We start from the raw sequence: 17,912 nt of genomic DNA, 5'->3' as shown, positions 1-17,912 counted from the left end.
CTAATTTGTGCACTTGTGATTTCAGTTTGTCAGGTGTTTATCCCTTCAGGTGAAAATGTGCCAAATGATGCACTGGGGATTAAAACCTAGTATGGTCGCATATCACAAATGACTCTCAAACTGCTAGCATGGTTTTTTCTGAGGTGGCTTGCATCTCTATTTCACATCCATCCTAGTGGGCTTGGAGTAGTGGAAAATAATTATGTGACCTGATGAAAATGTGAAAGTATAAAAAGGATGTGAAAGGGTGCAAATCAGACATTTTGCTGGCATTCAGCCCTGTACTGTTCATGGGCAGACATGAACTTAAACCAAACTGATGGTGTTTGGATCCTTTCCAGCTTCAAACATCAGCATTAAGCGGAGAGAGAATAAATAACACTAAGTAGTGCTATAAACCTAATCAGGATGACAAATATCTTTTGTTTTGTGATAGGAATAAAAGGTGTCTAACTTTAATTGCAGGTATAAATTTTAAATATGAATGCAAAGACACTGTGTGTGTGTGTGTGTGTGTGTGTGTGTGTGTGTGTGTGTGTGTGTGTGTGTGTATATAATATGTATGTATATAAAGATATGTGTGTATAATTATTGTAATTAGCATTGATATATAGTTGTAGGACATAAACAGTTAACTGAGTTAGTGAAATAATATTTTGGGCATAAATCTGAATCCTTCCTCATCTTGTGTCAATACTAATTTGCTATTTAATTGTTTCTACTTATATGTTATAGATCTACTTGCTGTCTTTTCTAAGTGTCAGAGTAATTTCTGTAAATGTGTTGTACTTCACCAGTTTAGCTATATAGGTTTTAATTGCAGTGGCAAAAGTACCAGTTTTAGCAGCTGTTGTACTATATCACATGTGACACTTCTCGGGGGTACCCAGGGTTGTAAGGTGCCTTGCTACCATCTGCTCTTAGTGTAAAGAAACCTTCTCTGTGCCTGCCATGGGTCAGTTCCCTGACTCCACCAGCCACAGGCAACACAAACACTCTCCTCTCAGCCTAGCAGGCTCTGCTGTCCCACTGTAGGTTGGTCATAGGCACAATCCTCCCCCCCGCCCTTCCCTGAGTGTCTCACTGTAGCATCCAACCCTGTTCTGGCCACCCACAGTAGTCTCAGATTTGCTGGTCCCAAAGAAGCAGTACACCCCAGCTTACCAGTATCGCCTTAGATCACTGCTTCATTTACACACAGCACATTAGATATGTTTATAATGAAAACAAGTGTAAGTTTCTTTAACAAAGACTAGAGATAAGAGAAGTACAATGTAAAAGTACTGGAAACAAATAGTTACATCTAAATTAAAATCATAACGTGTTATAGAGCCTAGACTTAAATAACAAGGTACTCTCCTATCTAATGAAGTTTAGCTCACCCAAAGTCTTTGTGGTGTTTTCCAGTCAGGTTGGCTGTGACCCTCCTTTCATAAAACAGAACATGCTGACAGTTTGTCTTCATGGTGAAGGATCCAGGTGCACTTCAGGACTCCCAGTTATACCCCCAAAATCCATTGTCTTCATTTGTAAACAGGATACCTTTCTGCTGTTTTTGTATTTTCCTGCAGCTTTCCTCTCTTGTGATTTCATAATCTCTTGATTAACATCAGGCTCAGTAATACAAACAGGTCTTCATTGTGATACGTACAATGCACAATACACTCATGACCAGACAGAGATACGTGTCTTCTAGCCCCTACCTGAAAGGAACCTGTCAAAGCATGTCACCTCCTGGTGACCTGCCTTTAACTTCAAGGCTTTAGGAACATAATTTCCAGTGTAATTATATAGCTTTTAATTATGATATGAGCATACATTTTGCAGTGATTATGACGAACAGCGGACTGCTGGCTTTCAATAGAGCCCTCATAGCCACTCTTTGGTGAATTATTATGCAGATACCTGACCCAGGGGATCCCTGTAAAACCCCATGCATCCTCTTTGTGTCCTCTGCCAGATGGCACCAGTGGTCCCTTCTCCCCATGTAGGCCTGATCCAAAGGCCACTACAGTAAATTTAACTAAATGGAGATATCCTATCTCCTAGAACTGGAAGGGACCTTGAAAGGTCATTGAGTCCAGCCCCCTGCCTTCACTAGCAGGACCAAGTACTGATTTTGCCCCAGATCCCTAAGTGGCCCGCTCAAGGATTGAATTTACAACCCTGGGTTTAGCAGGCCAATGCTCAAAGCACTGAGCTATCCCTCCCTCAAATGGAGTTCACTGACTTCAATAAAGGTTGGATCAGGCCTTACTGGATCAGTGCCTACCCTAATTCCAAGGTACAGCTGACATAGGTCTATATCACATGTAAAAGGATTTTAGCAAGTTTTCTGTTTTGGTTGTGAGATGGGAGGGAGGTGATGGTTGTAGTGGGGCTGTCAACCTATCCAAATCCCTGGAATAGTTGCAGCTGCTTTGAACTGGTGTCTGATATTTTATGTCATTCCCTTTAGTGCTGGGTGAGGCTGGGTGGGTAGTGAGGTCATTCAATATGGCAATGTCATGGACTCACAGACAAAGAAATGATCCTGCCTGAGAGTTTCCTGACCTCCCTGTCATTAGTAAGTAGTACCGTGGCCAGGGAAATCCCTGAAAGACCTTCATGTCTGCTGAAAGTTTTTTCCAAGGAGGAAAGAAGGAGAAAGGCCAACTTAATATTTAAAAATTGTTTGCAAATAAGAGAAAATAATGGAAATTGTAGCTCTCAATATAATTTATGCTTTTCCAATTATAATGACTTACATTCTTTTCAGACCCAGGAACAGGACGAACTTGTGCTGAAAATATCTGCGAACATAACTGTACCAACTTAAGTGAAGGAGGCTTTATCTGTTCCTGTAGGCCAGGGTACAATGCCAGTGAGCTGAACCGGAACTCCTGCGATGGTATTTTCAATATTCTATTAATCGTCTCCATGAAAGATGTTCAGTTTAGTTTTGGTACAATTTAGATGTAACTATTCATTATTGCATGTAAAGAGGATTTTTGCACTTCGCTGGACCTTTTCTGACACAGATTTGGTGTCTGAAATATATTTTCTCTCTCTCTGAATTTAGGCCCCAGTACAGCAAAGAACTTAAACCTATGCTTAATTTTAAGCATGTGAGTAGCTCCCTTGACTTTAATGGGAGTACTCAGATGTTTAAAGGTAAGCACATTCTTATTTGCTGAATTAGAGCTTTATGGCTTGATCCAGCTTCATTGAAATAAAGGGGAGTCTTTCCATTGATTTAAGGCTAGATCATATGAGAGTTACCACTGTCAGAATTTACAATAGAATCAAAGCTTCTGCTCTGAGAAATTCACTACTTGCTTACAGTGCAGTTCTACACTGTTGCCTAACAGCTCTGTTCCCTGTGTAGTTAGTGTAATATATGCTTGCTTTAGAGATGAAAATAAATTTGTATTGCTTCTTACTCTAGCTAGTGACATAGAACCAGGCACATCTAAGAGAGAGAGAGAGAGCTGGAGTCTAGTCTGTCAGCTCAGTCTAGAGAATTGTTTACTAAATTCTAAGAAGTGGGGTTTGCACAGATGTACACTGAAGTGCTGCTGAAGGCAGCATTTGGCCCACAGAACCGTTAATGCTGGTGACGATGTGCTCCATGGAAAGAACCTAGCTGGATTCTCAAATTCCAGAGTGACAGATAGAACAAACATTAGTGACCAAGCACACTGGATCTGGAAATGACTGAGACAAAATAAACATGGGAACCTGTGATGTCATTTTAGAATCCCTTTACAGGGCAGAACACATCATATCCTGGGTATCTTGGCATGTGCAAGGCCAGATTAGAGCAATCTAAGGCCCTAGGCACACCCTGCCATGGGGCCCCTTGTGGCTTCATCCCCATATGGCCTTTCCCCTGCTCTGAAGTCCTTCCCTACCCGTTGGAGTAGGAGTGGTGGTGTCCTTTCCCAGAGAGGCAGAGACAGAGGCATGGGGCCCCTTTCTCTCCACCCACCAGAGCAGCAGCAAAGGCCCTTCCCCTGAGGAGGAGCAGAGGTCCCCCTGTATTTATGCCTGTTTGAGTAGGTGGGCTGGGGCCACTCCACAGTTTTCTAGCTGCCACACACAGCTTCCTCTTCCGACCATGCTGCCGGGGAATGTTGCCCAGTGCGGTACAGCAGCCTGCCGCGCCCCTCACCCCCTCTGGCCAGGTAATGTGCTGGGATGGGGCAGCAGCACTCTCCCAAGTCCCAGGCACCCTCCGGCCACCCTGCCTGAGGGGACACTGCCCGGCGCGGTGCAGCGCAGTGGGACAGAGCCCCCCTCTGCCAGGTAATGTGGGATGGGGAAGGGGTGGGATGGGGATAGCATGGGGGCCCCAGGCTGGGGGTGGGGTGGGGAGGAGTCATGAGGGGTGCCACGTCGTGAGGCCAGGTGCCCCTCTTTGGTTGGTGCCCCCTTTGTGTTCCTCCCCACTAGTTGCCCCAAATCAGAATGTCAAAATTATAAATGTGACTAAGTTCAGCTAAGGAAACAATTAAACCTGAGATATTTTCTCTCTCCATTTGTGTTTAGATATCAATGAGTGTGAGATCTTTGGAACCTGCCCCCAGGACTGTAAGAATTCCAAAGGAAGTTATGAATGTTTCTGTGCTGATGGCTTTAGGTCTGTGGGTGATCAACAGGGAAAACAGTGTGCTGCCAATGGTATGTTTAACTGACAGCCTGACTGCCACCTGTAAAAAGCATGCTATAACTTTAATGAATGTAGGCTTCCCCGTTATAACTGGGGGAAAAACAAAAATCTTCTTGTGCACCATTAGATTCTGTCTGGTTTACATACATCCTTGTAACCTTGTACATCTTTGTGCAGGAATGTAAATACTCCCTCTCTGCTTCCATTTGTAAGAATTAAAATAATACCCACTTCTTGCAGGTATCTGACTTGATAAATACTCTAAAATATTTAGAGGGGCCTGCCCTCCTCTCCCCTTCCTCCAGATTTCCTGAAAACAAAAGACTGTCTATGTTGTGGTTATCAGCAAAAGGCAGCTGCCTGTTAGCTCCCACCCCTGAAGGCTTTAGTTTTTGTAATCTAAGTAATGTATTAGAAGAAGACAGTTGTATTAAAGTGGTGCAAATCAAAGACAGTTTGCTGACAGATCACCGTTTATTGTTCATGGACTGATGAACACAAACAGGAGGATTTATAACAGCTCATTTATAACTCCAATCATTAGTTCTGTCTCTTAGGTTAATGTCAGTGTGACAGTCATTGAGTAGGTAGATTCTGATTTGGTTCAGAAAATGAAAAACAAAGAGCTGGAGAAAACAGAAAGGAGGGCTGTCAATGAAACAGTAATAATATATGGTGATTGAAGCGGGGTTATGCTGTATATAAAAAGATACTCAGAGCTTTTAAAGGCTAAGTGATAAATGACGAAGTTGTGGTGTATTGAGTTAAATAATGTAGCCTTACAAAGAGAAAGCAAGAGACCCAGCCTGTTTGCAGTAAGAATTTTTAAAAGCTGAAAAGCCAAGGGGTGTAAGAAGACTTATTAAAAAAACAGTTTCAAAAGTTTCCAGTCCAAGGGCCTGAACCTGCAAACACTTACTACTAGGCTTAGTGCTTATTATGGTGAGTGCATTGACATCATCAGGACTAGTGATGGGAGTTAACACCAAGCCTAGCAGTAAGCAACTGCAGGATGACACCAGTTTTGCAGACCCAAAAGGGTTGGGTAGTTCAGATGATTGTCCAAGTATTTTTTCTATCAGGTTCTTATCCAAACATAACCTCTAAACGTTTAATATAGGTTTGACCATCGGTAATTTTCACCTGCTTCCCTTGTGAGAGTACTGTTAAATTCAGAGAAGTAAAATCTATTGTTGCTTTCCAGGTAACCCACCATTGTTACTCCTGCCAGACAATGTGCGTATTCGGAGATACAATATCTCATCACAGCAGTACTCTGACTACATTGATAACCAGGAGCACATCCAAGCTATAGACTATGATTGGGATCCTGAGGGGATAGGCCTGAGTGAGTATATTTGAAGCTTTCATACTTAACTATATATTCTTTGTTTCAGAACTAGTGTTAGTTTTTTCCCTTTTTAATTTACAATCAAAGTAGATTAGCTAACAGTCCTGGTGGAGTGGATGTGTCCTTCAGCTATACGCCTCCCTCATACCTTTCCTCTCACACCCTGTCAGTAATTTTACTACATCTAGTCAGTGAGTTTTGGTTTGTTCTGTTGTCTCTTTCTGTCCCTTTCATTTCTTACCCAAGGACATTGTAACTTTGATGGCAGGGTTGTGGCTGGCCCTTACTGTGTGTGCAAGCCTAGAAGGATGCAAGAAGCCCCTCACCCTGGCACCCCCAACTTCAGGGCTGGCCACAGCTAGTTCCTGCACTCTTCAAACTTCAGCAGGGCTTCAGGACTACAGTAGTCTGCACTCATGTGTCTCTCCTCCACCACCCATCCCTAGCGGGGAAAAGGCTGGTGAATCCTTAAGTTCTGTCATATGCCACCCTACCGCTGAACTAACCCTCTGCCATGTGTAGCCCCTGTATGGGCTCACAAGATCCTATGCAATGAAATAGATATCAGAGGTAAGGCACTGACTCTTGCAAAAGGTGGCATGGGATCTTTAATGACTTCAGCTGTACCTCTTATCCAAAGTATGTATTTTAGACTGATGATTTTAGAATTAGTACAAATTTTCCTATATTTTGCATTTTCATTGAGTGCTAACATGAGATTCTCACACAAATAGAAATATGTTAAATTGGTATCTCATATACCATAGTTATCTCAATAGGGGTAGGATCTTCCAAAAATGAGTAAACATTTCAAATGACTTCACAATGAAAATGATCTGTGAATTTTTTGTAGGTATTGTATACTACAGCATTTTGGGACATGGCTCTGAGTTTGGATCCATCAAACGTGCTTATCTCCCCACATTTGATGGCAGTGGAAACAATCCCGTGAAGGAAGTTGACTTGAATCTGAGATACATAGTAAATCCTGATGGTTTAGCTGTGGACTGGGTTGGGAGGTGAGTAAACAGAAAAGTTGGGAATGGTACACACATGAATATGGAAAGAGTCTGAGATATTGATCACCGGTTAGACATGTGAAATCCAGTCCTTTTATCTTAGACAGGCATGCATGAGAAATGAGAAATATGGTGCTAGTCTTGCATCCTGCACAAGCCGTCCTCGTGCTGGAGATGGGAGGTCTCAAGGTGGCTCAGCCGAATGCAGTTTTGTACACACTTTGCTTCTTTGATCAGAAGCAGCATGTGCCTCAATCTAATACCTGTTGCTGATTGCATCAGACGTTCTAGCTAGCTGCCTGCGCACTGCACATACTCCGCAACTGGCAGATCAGTCATGCCTCATTAGGATTATGGTGCACGGGCCACTATGTTTGCTGGACATTCTCCCTGGCATTAAATTAAGAACTTGTGAAAGAACTTGCCCTATAGGACACAATATGTTCACAGTAGCAAGATTCATTTTTGAGATGGGCTGCAGCATATTGGACCAGCTGAAGTGTTTTAAGGCTGGTGCAATCATTCCAAGTACAGGGAGTTGCTGTGTGCCAACCTGGGAGTGACAAAAGTCACAGTGATCAGGTCAGTAAGGGACACAGCCTCTTGCTATCTACAAAGGGAATAAAGCATTTTTGGCAGCAGTAGCTATTTCAGCATCCAGAAACTGGAGTCTGAAAGCAACGCCCAGCCAATGAAACAACTTGACTGAAGACAGACTCCCTTAATGGTGGGAGATAGCACGGTAGTGATTATTTCTGTAAAATGTTTCCCTCTCCCCTCTGGCATCACCTCCACCTTGCTTAGTTTTAGCATCAGTCAGCTGCCTTTCATCTACTGGCTGATCTCACCCAGGCGCTGAGATAGTTGAGTATCAGTCTTGCAAGTGAGTGAAATTATTGTGCTGAGCTATTCATCTGCGTAGTGTGGACATTTGACTGTTAAGTTTCATAGTTTTTCCTAGTGGTTCAGTAAAGATTTGGTGATAGAAGCACAACATAGTGAGCAGTCTGGTAAAGTGAGGAAGAATTACTCATTACAGCTCTGAGTTCATGGCCTGAGAGAAAGGAACTTGGCCATCTCACTGCTTTCCCATTATGGGCGGTGGAAGGTCATCCATCAGCATGACTAGTGTTGTTTCTAATTGCATGTGCTAGCCTGGCACCTGACTGGGGGAGACCTGGATATTGGTAGTGGATGGGCATAGTTGGAGACAGCCCTTTTTAGCTTGTTGGGTCTGAGTTACCAGTATTGAGTCAGACTTCCTGTAGTTCTTCAGAGCCTCTTGTGTGAATGACTAGGGAAAGGAGACAGATGTTTCCAGTCGTGAGCTTGATGGGTGGCTCCTGTTGCTCTGCCTCCTGGATTGGGTAATATGCTCTGTGAAATAGGTGGGCAGTTCCTCATCGCAATTGCTAATTTCCAGGGCAGGATGACACAATTTGGTTGGACGACGTGATTTTACTACCCTGAAAAGTTCTGTTGGTTCTGACTCAATGGCTGAGGGGAAAAATTATCTCTTTTCTTCCACCATGGCTGTGTGATAGCATTGGAGAAAACCTCTGTGTTGAAAGCCTTAGATTTATACTGTCAGCCTTCACGTTCTCTTAGTGTCAGCTTTACCCAGGGCAGATCAACCCAAGAACCAAGGTTATCTCTGAGGGCAGTAGGGGCTGGCTGCATTTATGTGTCAATATCTCCACAGTTGTGAGCAGGTGCAGACAACGTAGTGGTAAACACACCAGCAGCCTGTCTATCCTGGCATTGGATCTGTATTAGTACTATAGCAATGGTTAGAGATTTAAATAAAAACCCATACTTTCTGTATGCAAGCTTTAATCTAGGTAGCCTGGCTAAAAATAGCACTGGAGTTGTAGCAGCACAGACTGTGGTGTGGGCTGCACAAGCCTGCATGGAACCCTGGATAAGTACTTGCCATGCTAGTCCATGCTGGGGTATGTGTGCCGCCACATCCTCACTGCTGTTTTTAGCTGTGCTATGTAGATTAAAGCTTGTGTGAGTGTGCCTACCTGAGCTATACTCACACCTCAGACTGAAGTGCAGACATACCCACAGGATCTGTACACTGAGACAGGGGTCACGTCTTTGTGCCTCTGTTTCCTCATCTGTGAAAAAGAAATAATAGGGCTGTCAAGCGATTAAAAAAATTAATCACAATTAATCACACTGTTAAAGAATTATAGAATACAATTTATTTAAATATTTTTGGATGTTTTCTACATTTTCAAATATATTGATTTCAATTACAACACAGAATACAAAGTGTACAGTGCTCACTTTATATTATTATTTTTATTACAAATATTTGCACAGTAAAAAACAAAAGAAATAGTATATTTGAATTCACCTAATACAAATAATGTTGTGCAATCTCTTTCTCATGAAAGTTGAACTTACAAATGTAGAATTATGTACAAAAACTGCATTCAAAAATAAAACAATATAAAACTTTAGCGCCTACAAGTCCACTCAGTCCTACTTCTTGTTCAGCCAATCGCTCAGACAAACAAGTTTGTTTACATTTGCAGGAGATAATGCTGCCTGCTTCTTGTTTACAATGTCACCTGACAGTGAGAACAAGCGTTTGCATGGCCGCCCCCCCCCCCCTCCCCCCCCCCCGCGGACTTATAGGCTCTAAAGTTTTACATTGTTTTGGTTTTTTGAGTGCAGTTATGTAACAAAAAAAATCTACATTTGTAAATTACATTTTCACGATAAAGAGATTGCACTACAGTACTTGTATGAGGTGAATTGAAAAATACTATTTCTTTTGTTTACCATTTTTACAGTGCAAATATTTTAATAAAAATAATAATATAAAGGGAGCACTGAACACTTTGTATTCTGTGTTGTAATTGAAATCAATATATTTGAAAATATAGAAAAATATCCAAAAATATTTAATACATTTCAATTGGTAATCTATTGTTTAACAGTGCGATTAATCACAATTAATTTTTTTGAGTTAATCGCGTGAGTTAACTGTGATTAATTGATAGCCCTAAGGAATGACAATACTTCCGTATGCTCACAAGGTGGTGATGAGACTACATTGGTTCAGAGAGAAGGCATGCTACAAGTGCTAAATATTATTTTGTTTAATATATGATCTTCTTTGAGACAGCTAAGAAGATTAACAAAGGTATTACAATAAAGATTAGCTAAAATCAAGGAAGAGCAAACACTGGTCTGCACATAGGATCAGAAAATTTGTATATCAGGTACGATACTTAAAAATTCATAACAACCCTTGTTTCTGAAAATGTTTTTGTTAAAAGACAAAAATACAGAGTGGAGCTGTGGCCCCATCAAACCAAACAGATGCACTCACAAGATTAATTCCAATGTAAATTAATTTTCAGTTTTAATGAATCAGCTTTCTGTTCCCAGAAGACTATGGCATCTGTGAAGATGCTCATTAGTTACCTGCAGTGCCTAAAAGTAACAATAAAACCTCACAGTAGGACTTTTATCAAGGTTATTTGACAGGAAACAAGGCCAGCTGCAGAAACTTCTGCACAAAGAGAAACACGGCTGCTACTCTGAAAAGAGAAACCTAGTTAACCTTGTAGGTAAGGTCTGCTGAATTCTGCAACAAGCTGCATCTAAATTCAACAGTGAGGTTTCTGTGACACTGTGGTGAGGCATATTGGCAGTTCTACCATTCTACTAGTGCAGTATCCCTGTATTAGTTATATTGGTATTAAATTAATGTGATTTTACAGGGTCCCAATGTTTTTTAATGTGTCAGGTTTTTTCCCATTTGAATACTGAGTGCTGTAAAAAACAACAACAAGAAACTTATTAAAAGATAGGTAGATTTTCTCAGCCCTGTCCCCAGATATAACATCTTAACCTTTTACAGCATTTTGTGTTTAATATAATTCAGGCATCTTTACTGGACTGACGCTGGGACAAATCGAATAGAGGTAGCAAAGCTAGATGGACGGTACAGGAAGTGGCTTATTTCCTCTCTACTGGATCAACCAGCAGCTATTGTTGTGAATCCCAAGCTTGGGTAAGCATTTCAGGACCTCAAGGAGTTCTGGGAAATAGCACGCAGCAAGCAAGACAACAATAGAACAAGAACACAACAATAATCTATAGGAGAGCTCAGTAACTGAAAAGACTAAGGCTATGTGTTGCTGTTGATGTCCATACAAATTTCTGTCCATATACTGGTTGCAGGGAATTTTTAAATAAGGGAACGTATTTCAGGGCCAGATTTCAGGAGGGGTCTGGTTTGGTGTTACAACAGGGGCTCAGAGGTCAAACTGTTGTGTCTCAAACTGTAGAGCCTCAACATGTGATACGACTCCTTAACATACCTATTAAAGATGTCTTTCCTATAACTCCTCCTGCCTATCTTATTATCATTACTCAAGAAACAGGAAAAGCTGTGGGTATATCTTTCCATTTATTCAGACTACAAGAACCAAAGAAACATCATCATTTTCCTTTTTTATTATTTGTTTTGGCCTAACCAGTCCCTATTTTGTATTCAGCATCACACAATAATGGCCGATCCAGCAAAGCACAATTCCTCCCCAGCTCTTCTCTTCCTCTGTGGGAGAGGGAGTAATTTACTTCTACCCTTTTTGGGTGTAGCTTACTTCTTTTGTGCTTGACCAGCTTTGCTGGCGGGCTGGATGGTGGAGCCCTATCTCCATCCACTCCTCATTCCTTCCCATCCCCTCCATAACCCCTTGCTCACAGAGGATAGCATCAGGCACTCAGCCCCTTCTGTGGCCAGAGCAGTAATCTGGGCAACCCTAACATGGATGCACAGAGGTGGGAGGAGTCATTCTCCCCTACTCAGCTGCACTATGGGAAAGTTGTGTCTAGCCCATAGGTTGTCCCCTTAAAGTCAATGTATGAATAAGGAATGCAGCATACTTGCTTGCCACTCTGCACTGTTTATCTTTGCTGCAATTTTCACTATATATTAAATGGCAAACGGTATAAATACATTGGCATAGTTAACATCTCTGGGTGATACATATCATAGGTCAAACACTCAGCTGGAGAAAATTGGGGAAGATCCATTGAAGCCAAAGGACCTGTGTTGAGTTACATGAACTGAGGATAGCACCCAAAGGAAACTGCTGAAAGCCCTTTTTCCTGAATGATCCTGTTAGAATTACCTCTGCAACTGCCTCCTTTCCACCTGAGTGCCAAGATGCAGAAACTCTCCTTTAACGTTTATTTTCCATTTTATTCATTCATAAAAATTTGCTCATCTGTTGAGCTCTGTGTGTGTTTTTCCTGATCCCAGTCTGCAGATCAGGAGTTACACAACAGCCTCTTTGATGAGTCCTACGACTTAGTTATTGGATGATGCCGAAGAAAACAATCCCAACCACCGAATTCTAAGTCATTTTAAATTCTAGTTATATTCTTGTAGGCTTATGTATTGGACTGACTGGGGGAGGCAGCCAAAGATTGAATGTGCCTGGATGGACGGACAGCAAAGGCAAACGCTGGTTTCTGAAGACCTTGGCTGGCCCACAGGCCTTTCTATTGATTATCTCAACAATGACAGGCTGTACTGGAGTGATTCTAAAGAAAATATTATTGAATCCATGAGACCTGATGGAACAGACAGGACCACTGTATTACACGGAGGTAGGAAATTTACATGAATGTTGTATATATTTCTGGTCTAAAAAATTAATGTGAACGTAGGGCCAGATTTTCAAGTACTCAGATCTCACAACTGGGGCCAGATTTTCAAAAACACTCAGCTCCCAATTAGGTACCTTATTAAGAAACAGACTTGGTAGCGTTTTGCATTCACTTTGCATGCGTGTAAATGACTACGCACGGTGGTTGAGAATTAGGTCCACTGCGATTAACTTGCATGAGCAAAACAGACCGAATATGGCACAAACTGGATTGATTATTGCCGTTTTACATGTGTTATCAATTTGCAGGTACAGTGGCCTGCTCTTTTCAGTCATGCAATGACATTTCCATCAATACCAATGCAAGTGGTTAATGAATAAAATACTTCATTCAAGAAGAAGAATAGTTGACTCATCAGTACTTCTAGGGATTCTTTGCTAACTGATGATTTTTTTGTTCCTTTGAGAAGTCAGCAGTCCGTACAGCCTTGATGTCTTTGAAGGCCATTTATATTGGATTTCTAAGGAAAGAGGTGAAGTCTGGAAGGAAGATAAATTTGGAAATGGAGAAAAGGTGAAAGTGCTGACTGTAAACCCTTGGCTCACTCAAGTGCGTATCTATCATCAGCATAGATACAATCAGTCAGGTAATCACCAGTCTTGGATGTTCTGTTCCCTGTTATCTGGAAACTACTATCCCAAATCCATAACAGTGCCTTCAGAAAGCTTAGTAATAACCTGGGAAACGGCAGATCTCTAAGCAAATGAAGTACGTATTTTTGAAAGCATAAAGATGGAACTGGGATTGATAAGTGTATTAACTATAGACAGATAGAGAGAGGGGGGAACATATAAAATAAAGCAGGGTTTAAACACAGAAGAACAGTACATTTCTCTTTTGCAGTCATTTAGCACAAAATTATGTCTGAGTCCATTTTCCCCCTCCTACAGCTTCTACACAGGAGGCAACAATAATTGATATTTGCACTCCAAAAGCACAAAGTGCAGGCCACTCATTACTGCCTCCTGTATAGACCACCTCTATCTTAACTCTCCTGCAATGGCACGTAAAGGCAGGGCTGCCCAGGAGCAGTTCATACTACTCTAGCATGCTCTTCCTAGAAGGCTTCGTCTGCACTATGGTGGTGTGTAGTGTCCATGTAGCCACATGCCACAGTGAAAAGCAAGGTGTGTCCACATGGCGGTGTGTAGCTACATGTGAAAGACTCCGGCAGCAGAGAGAGGGGCAAGGAAAGGCTATGGCATGGGGGGGGGGCAGCAGGGAAAAGCTCCAGCAATGGGGAGCTGGCAGAGTGTTTTCCCACTGCCTCTCCTGTGCCAGAGCCTTTCCCCGCTGCTGGAGTCTTTCACTGCAGCAGGGGGAAGGGCTCAGCAACAGGGAGCTGGTGGAAAGAAGCAGGCAGTGTAGATGTACCTGGAGTAGGCATGCTTCGTGGTGCTCAGACAATGGAGATGTTCTGTTCCTTCACCTCCTTGTGCACTTGATTCGAAAGCTATAATTTAGCCCTTGTAATGAATCTAAAAGAAGACAGAAGATTTTAATATAAAATACAATATTTATAAGCCATCTAGGTTGTTTTACATATAGAAAAAGCACTTGGTTTAGAATTTTACTGTAACAATCATGAGCTACTTTGGTGACAGGTGGAAAACCCCCTGTTTATGTCTCAGAAATGCTGCTAGAATGCTTCTCCAGTTTAACCTTTGTTATATCTCCAGTTAACCTTTGTTATATCTGCATTTCAGTGCCTAATCATTGTAAAGATGTCTGCAGCCATCTCTGCTTGCTGAGACCAGGGGGATACACTTGCTCTTGTCCACAAGGGGCTCGTTTTATAGAAGGCAGCACCACAGAGTGTGATGCAGGTAGAGTGAATTGTCCAACTGCAAACAGAACCACTGACTGAGTAGTATTTCCCTTAATATGTCATTCTGATTTGGAGGGGGAATGTACACCTCTACCTCAATATAACGCTGTCCTCGAGAGCCAAAAAATCTTACCGCATTATAGGTGAAGCCGCGTTATATCGAACTTGCTTTGATCTGCTGGAGTGCACAGCCCTGCCCCCCCGGAGTGCTGCTTTACCGCGTTATATCCGAATTCATGTTATATCGGGTCGTGTTATATAGGGGTAAAGGTGTATATAGCTTTTCCATGACTGATAAAGCATTCTTGAATTAGAAATACAAACTGGGAGGAGGGTTCTTCAGTGGTTAAAGCAGAAGCCCTGAAGCCAGGACATGTGAATTATATTGCCAGTTATACCACTGATTTGCTGTTACCTTGGACAGGTCACTTAACTTCTTTGTACCTCAGTTTCTTCATTTGTAAAATAGACATGATAACATCAACTCTATAAAATTTGCCAGGTTTCAGGTCCAGCTGTGAAACAGGCCATTGTTCATAAAAACCATTCACAAGTGTACAGTTGTCTCCAGAGACTCCTGGCGATTTGTTTCTAACGAGTTGAACCAGAACTGCAGACCCATACACCCTTGACCTTTGGGGAAGTTAGGTTCCAAATGCGGATTCAAACTTTGTAGCCTAGGTTAGGTCCTGTGTACTATAGCCAGGGGACCAAGTTACAACATGGATACAGATGGAGTGTAACCTAACCCACTAGAGATGGTAGGAAATTTTCCAGTGGAACATTCTTCGTAGGAAAATGCTAACTCGTTGAAAGCAAAATGTTTCACCGAACTGTTTCAGTTTTGGAAAAATTTTGTTTTACGGGGGAAAAAAACAGAACAGCCTTCTGATAAGGTCTAAACATTTTCCTTTGACCTTTTTCTGAATAGAACATTTTGATTTTCTGTTTCAAAATGGCTTTTTGTTTCAATTTTTAAAAAATTATATAATATTGTATAATCTTTTTAAAGATCAAAATGGGAACAAAACATTTCAATTTTATCAAAACATTTTGATCAACCCAAAACAAATCTTTTTTTTTTAAATTTCATTCTGTGGGTAACTGGAATGTTTTATTTCATTCCGTTTTGGAATGGAACAAATTTGAATCATGGAATTTTGCATGAAGCAGAAAATCCAGTTCCCACCCAGCTCTACAAACACTCCATAACTGGGCTAAAAGCCTTGGTCAATCCAGGATTTTGACCTGACTAACGGATATGATTGGCATCAGCTGCGCTACAAGTTTAAGCCATGAGCAACCAGATTCTTTTATTCTGTTATAAACCATTTGTGTGGCTTATCATGCAAACCTTTAAATATAAGCATTCAGTGCTAAATTGTAGAATTGCACCAGACCACACAGTGTTATCAGGAGCACATGGGAAGTACAGTTGCTGTGTCTTCCTTGAGCACACACCCAAAGCGGTAGAGAGAGGTATGGGGTCCAGGAGCATGCTCCCACCTCTCTCCACCCTCAATAGATAAGATGGGGGCAATACCCAGGAAAAGTCCTTGCACTTTGTGAGTGTGAGGGTTGCCATTTTACTTAGCTGTTAACCGAGGTTCCAGGTGTTCTCTTCTTTGTGCACCCAGGGAGTCTGGGTTCTGGCTTAGTTTGGTTGATAGCACCTCATCATGACAAAAAGTACAAAAGATGAGCCAAACATATCCTAATCTTATTTGCACCTTGATGGGCAATAACTATAACAAAGGGTTCCTTGTGACACTAAATCTAGGCTACTTCTCTACGGTTAATCCATCTGCAGGATTAAGAATGACCATTGGTAAGACTGAGGCTATGGTAGCAGAGGGAGGAGGACCCACCATGAAGGATATTATAGACAGAGCTTAGAAAAGTGAAAGAATTTAAATACCTAGGTCAATGATTGCTGGCAATGGCACCCTCCTGAGACATGCCCAGCATTGTAACAAAGCTGCTTCCTGCAGTTATCTGTGAAAAAAAGCTGCTAATAATGTTAAAAGGTAGAGTGCATTGTAATTTGATCCATCCCTATGTATGAAATGGAGACTTTGCCAGCCACAAGAAAAGAAATCCGTATGCTCTGCTCTATGGAAATGAAGATGTTAAAATGGTTAAATGGCTGGATGCTCTGTGATAGGCAGCTAAATGAGATTGAGAAGTTTCTAATGAGAGTTGCCCTAATTGAAGACAAGTTGAGGGAGCTAGTCTATGTTGGTATGGACATGCCCAGCAGAGACCCAAGAGTTACATTGGTAAACCCTTGCAGTGATCGTGAACAGAAGATGATGAAAGGGGAGGCCAAAGACCCAGTTCATGGACTGGATATCAGTGGAGCTTAGAGAGACCAATTTGCCTGACAGCCAGGTGTACAGTCATGAGTTTTGGAAGAGGGCTATAAAAGTTCCCAACCTCAAATAGGGAAGTGGCAAGATAGAGGAAGAATTAATCTGTCTGCTATGAATTGCATTAATCTTTTTTCAGGTCAGCGACAGACAATTTCACAAGCTATTCCACAAAGATAGTGCCACCTCTGATTTACATTTACTCAATACTCTATGGTACTTTGACACAAGATACTATTTAAGCATTAAGTATTGGATCATCTCCAGGCAGGCCAAGGAGATATTTCAGTTTACCGCTGCATCTCATTAGTATCTAGCACAAGTTTGTTTTGAACTTTGAAGCAACAACCTTGCAAATTGCTTTAGCTACATTTTATGGCAGTGATTTGCTGTTTATTGCTCATAGCGCCGGTATTTGTTACCCTTAATTAAACTGCTTTAAATAATCTCACCAGAGACGAAGAAAAACAGGTCAAGATTTTGTTTTGGAAAAAAATAATTGTACAACAAAAGGTATTTTACAATATTGGGCCCAGTGACTCAATTTTCTGTTCCTGTTTGGAACTTTGCTTTAAGCTTTTATGTAATACCTAACTACACAGTGGGGCTTAACCATTTAGTTGTCATATAGTTTTGTTTGTTTTTTATCATTTTCCCAAATTAAGGCCTCTAGTTGGAAGCAGAGACCTTAGCCCCAAATCTGGGATCCCTATATAAGCTAAATTACCATTGACACGAATAAGAGTTTTGCTTGAGTAAAGGTTTCAGGAATGGACTACTGGTGACTGAAAAGTAGGTAAATTGTACTACATAAAAACTGTTATGGCTCATCTAGTATATCTAGGTTGTAAGTGTAAGAAGAGAGAGCCAAAATGCATCTTTCATGTATAGACTATAAAAGCATAGAGGATTCAAACCTTTTCCATAATATTTGTACCATGCTTTTTAGTGTGTAGATTTCCCGAAATTTGAATTAAGGTCAGTAAAATTA

General features: G+C 41.4%; 1 protein-coding gene across 4 annotated transcripts in view; it reads left to right on the top strand.

Annotated features, from left to right (window-relative positions):
* Positions 1–17,912, top strand: part of LRP2 (LDL receptor related protein 2) — a 176,802-nt gene that overhangs the window by 144,077 nt on the left and 14,813 nt on the right. For 2 of the 4 annotated variants that reach the window (XM_065561806.1, XM_024114865.3), the window contains exons 64-71: positions 2,759–2,890; positions 4,531–4,662; positions 5,856–5,999; positions 6,856–7,021; positions 10,929–11,057; positions 12,444–12,664; positions 13,134–13,310; positions 14,431–14,550. In XM_065561806.1, the coding sequence (XP_065417878.1) occupies positions 2,759–2,890; positions 4,531–4,662; positions 5,856–5,999; positions 6,856–7,021; positions 10,929–11,057; positions 12,444–12,664; positions 13,134–13,310; positions 14,431–14,550 (1,221 nt within the window). Of the gene's footprint in view, positions 1–2,758; positions 2,891–4,530; positions 4,663–5,855; positions 6,000–6,855; positions 7,022–10,928; positions 11,058–12,443; positions 12,665–13,130; positions 13,311–14,430; positions 14,551–17,912 lie in introns of all 4 variants that reach the window. The other 2 variants (XM_065561805.1, XM_024114864.3) reach the window with 1 other exon arrangement.

Source organism: Chrysemys picta, chromosome 11 (genome assembly GCF_011386835.1).
Source record: "Chrysemys picta bellii isolate R12L10 chromosome 11, ASM1138683v2, whole genome shotgun sequence".
Classification (NCBI taxonomy): Eukaryota; Metazoa; Chordata; order Testudines; family Emydidae; genus Chrysemys; species Chrysemys picta.
Note: the sequence above shows the minus strand (reverse complement) of the source record. Positions and strands in the feature narration are given on the sequence as shown.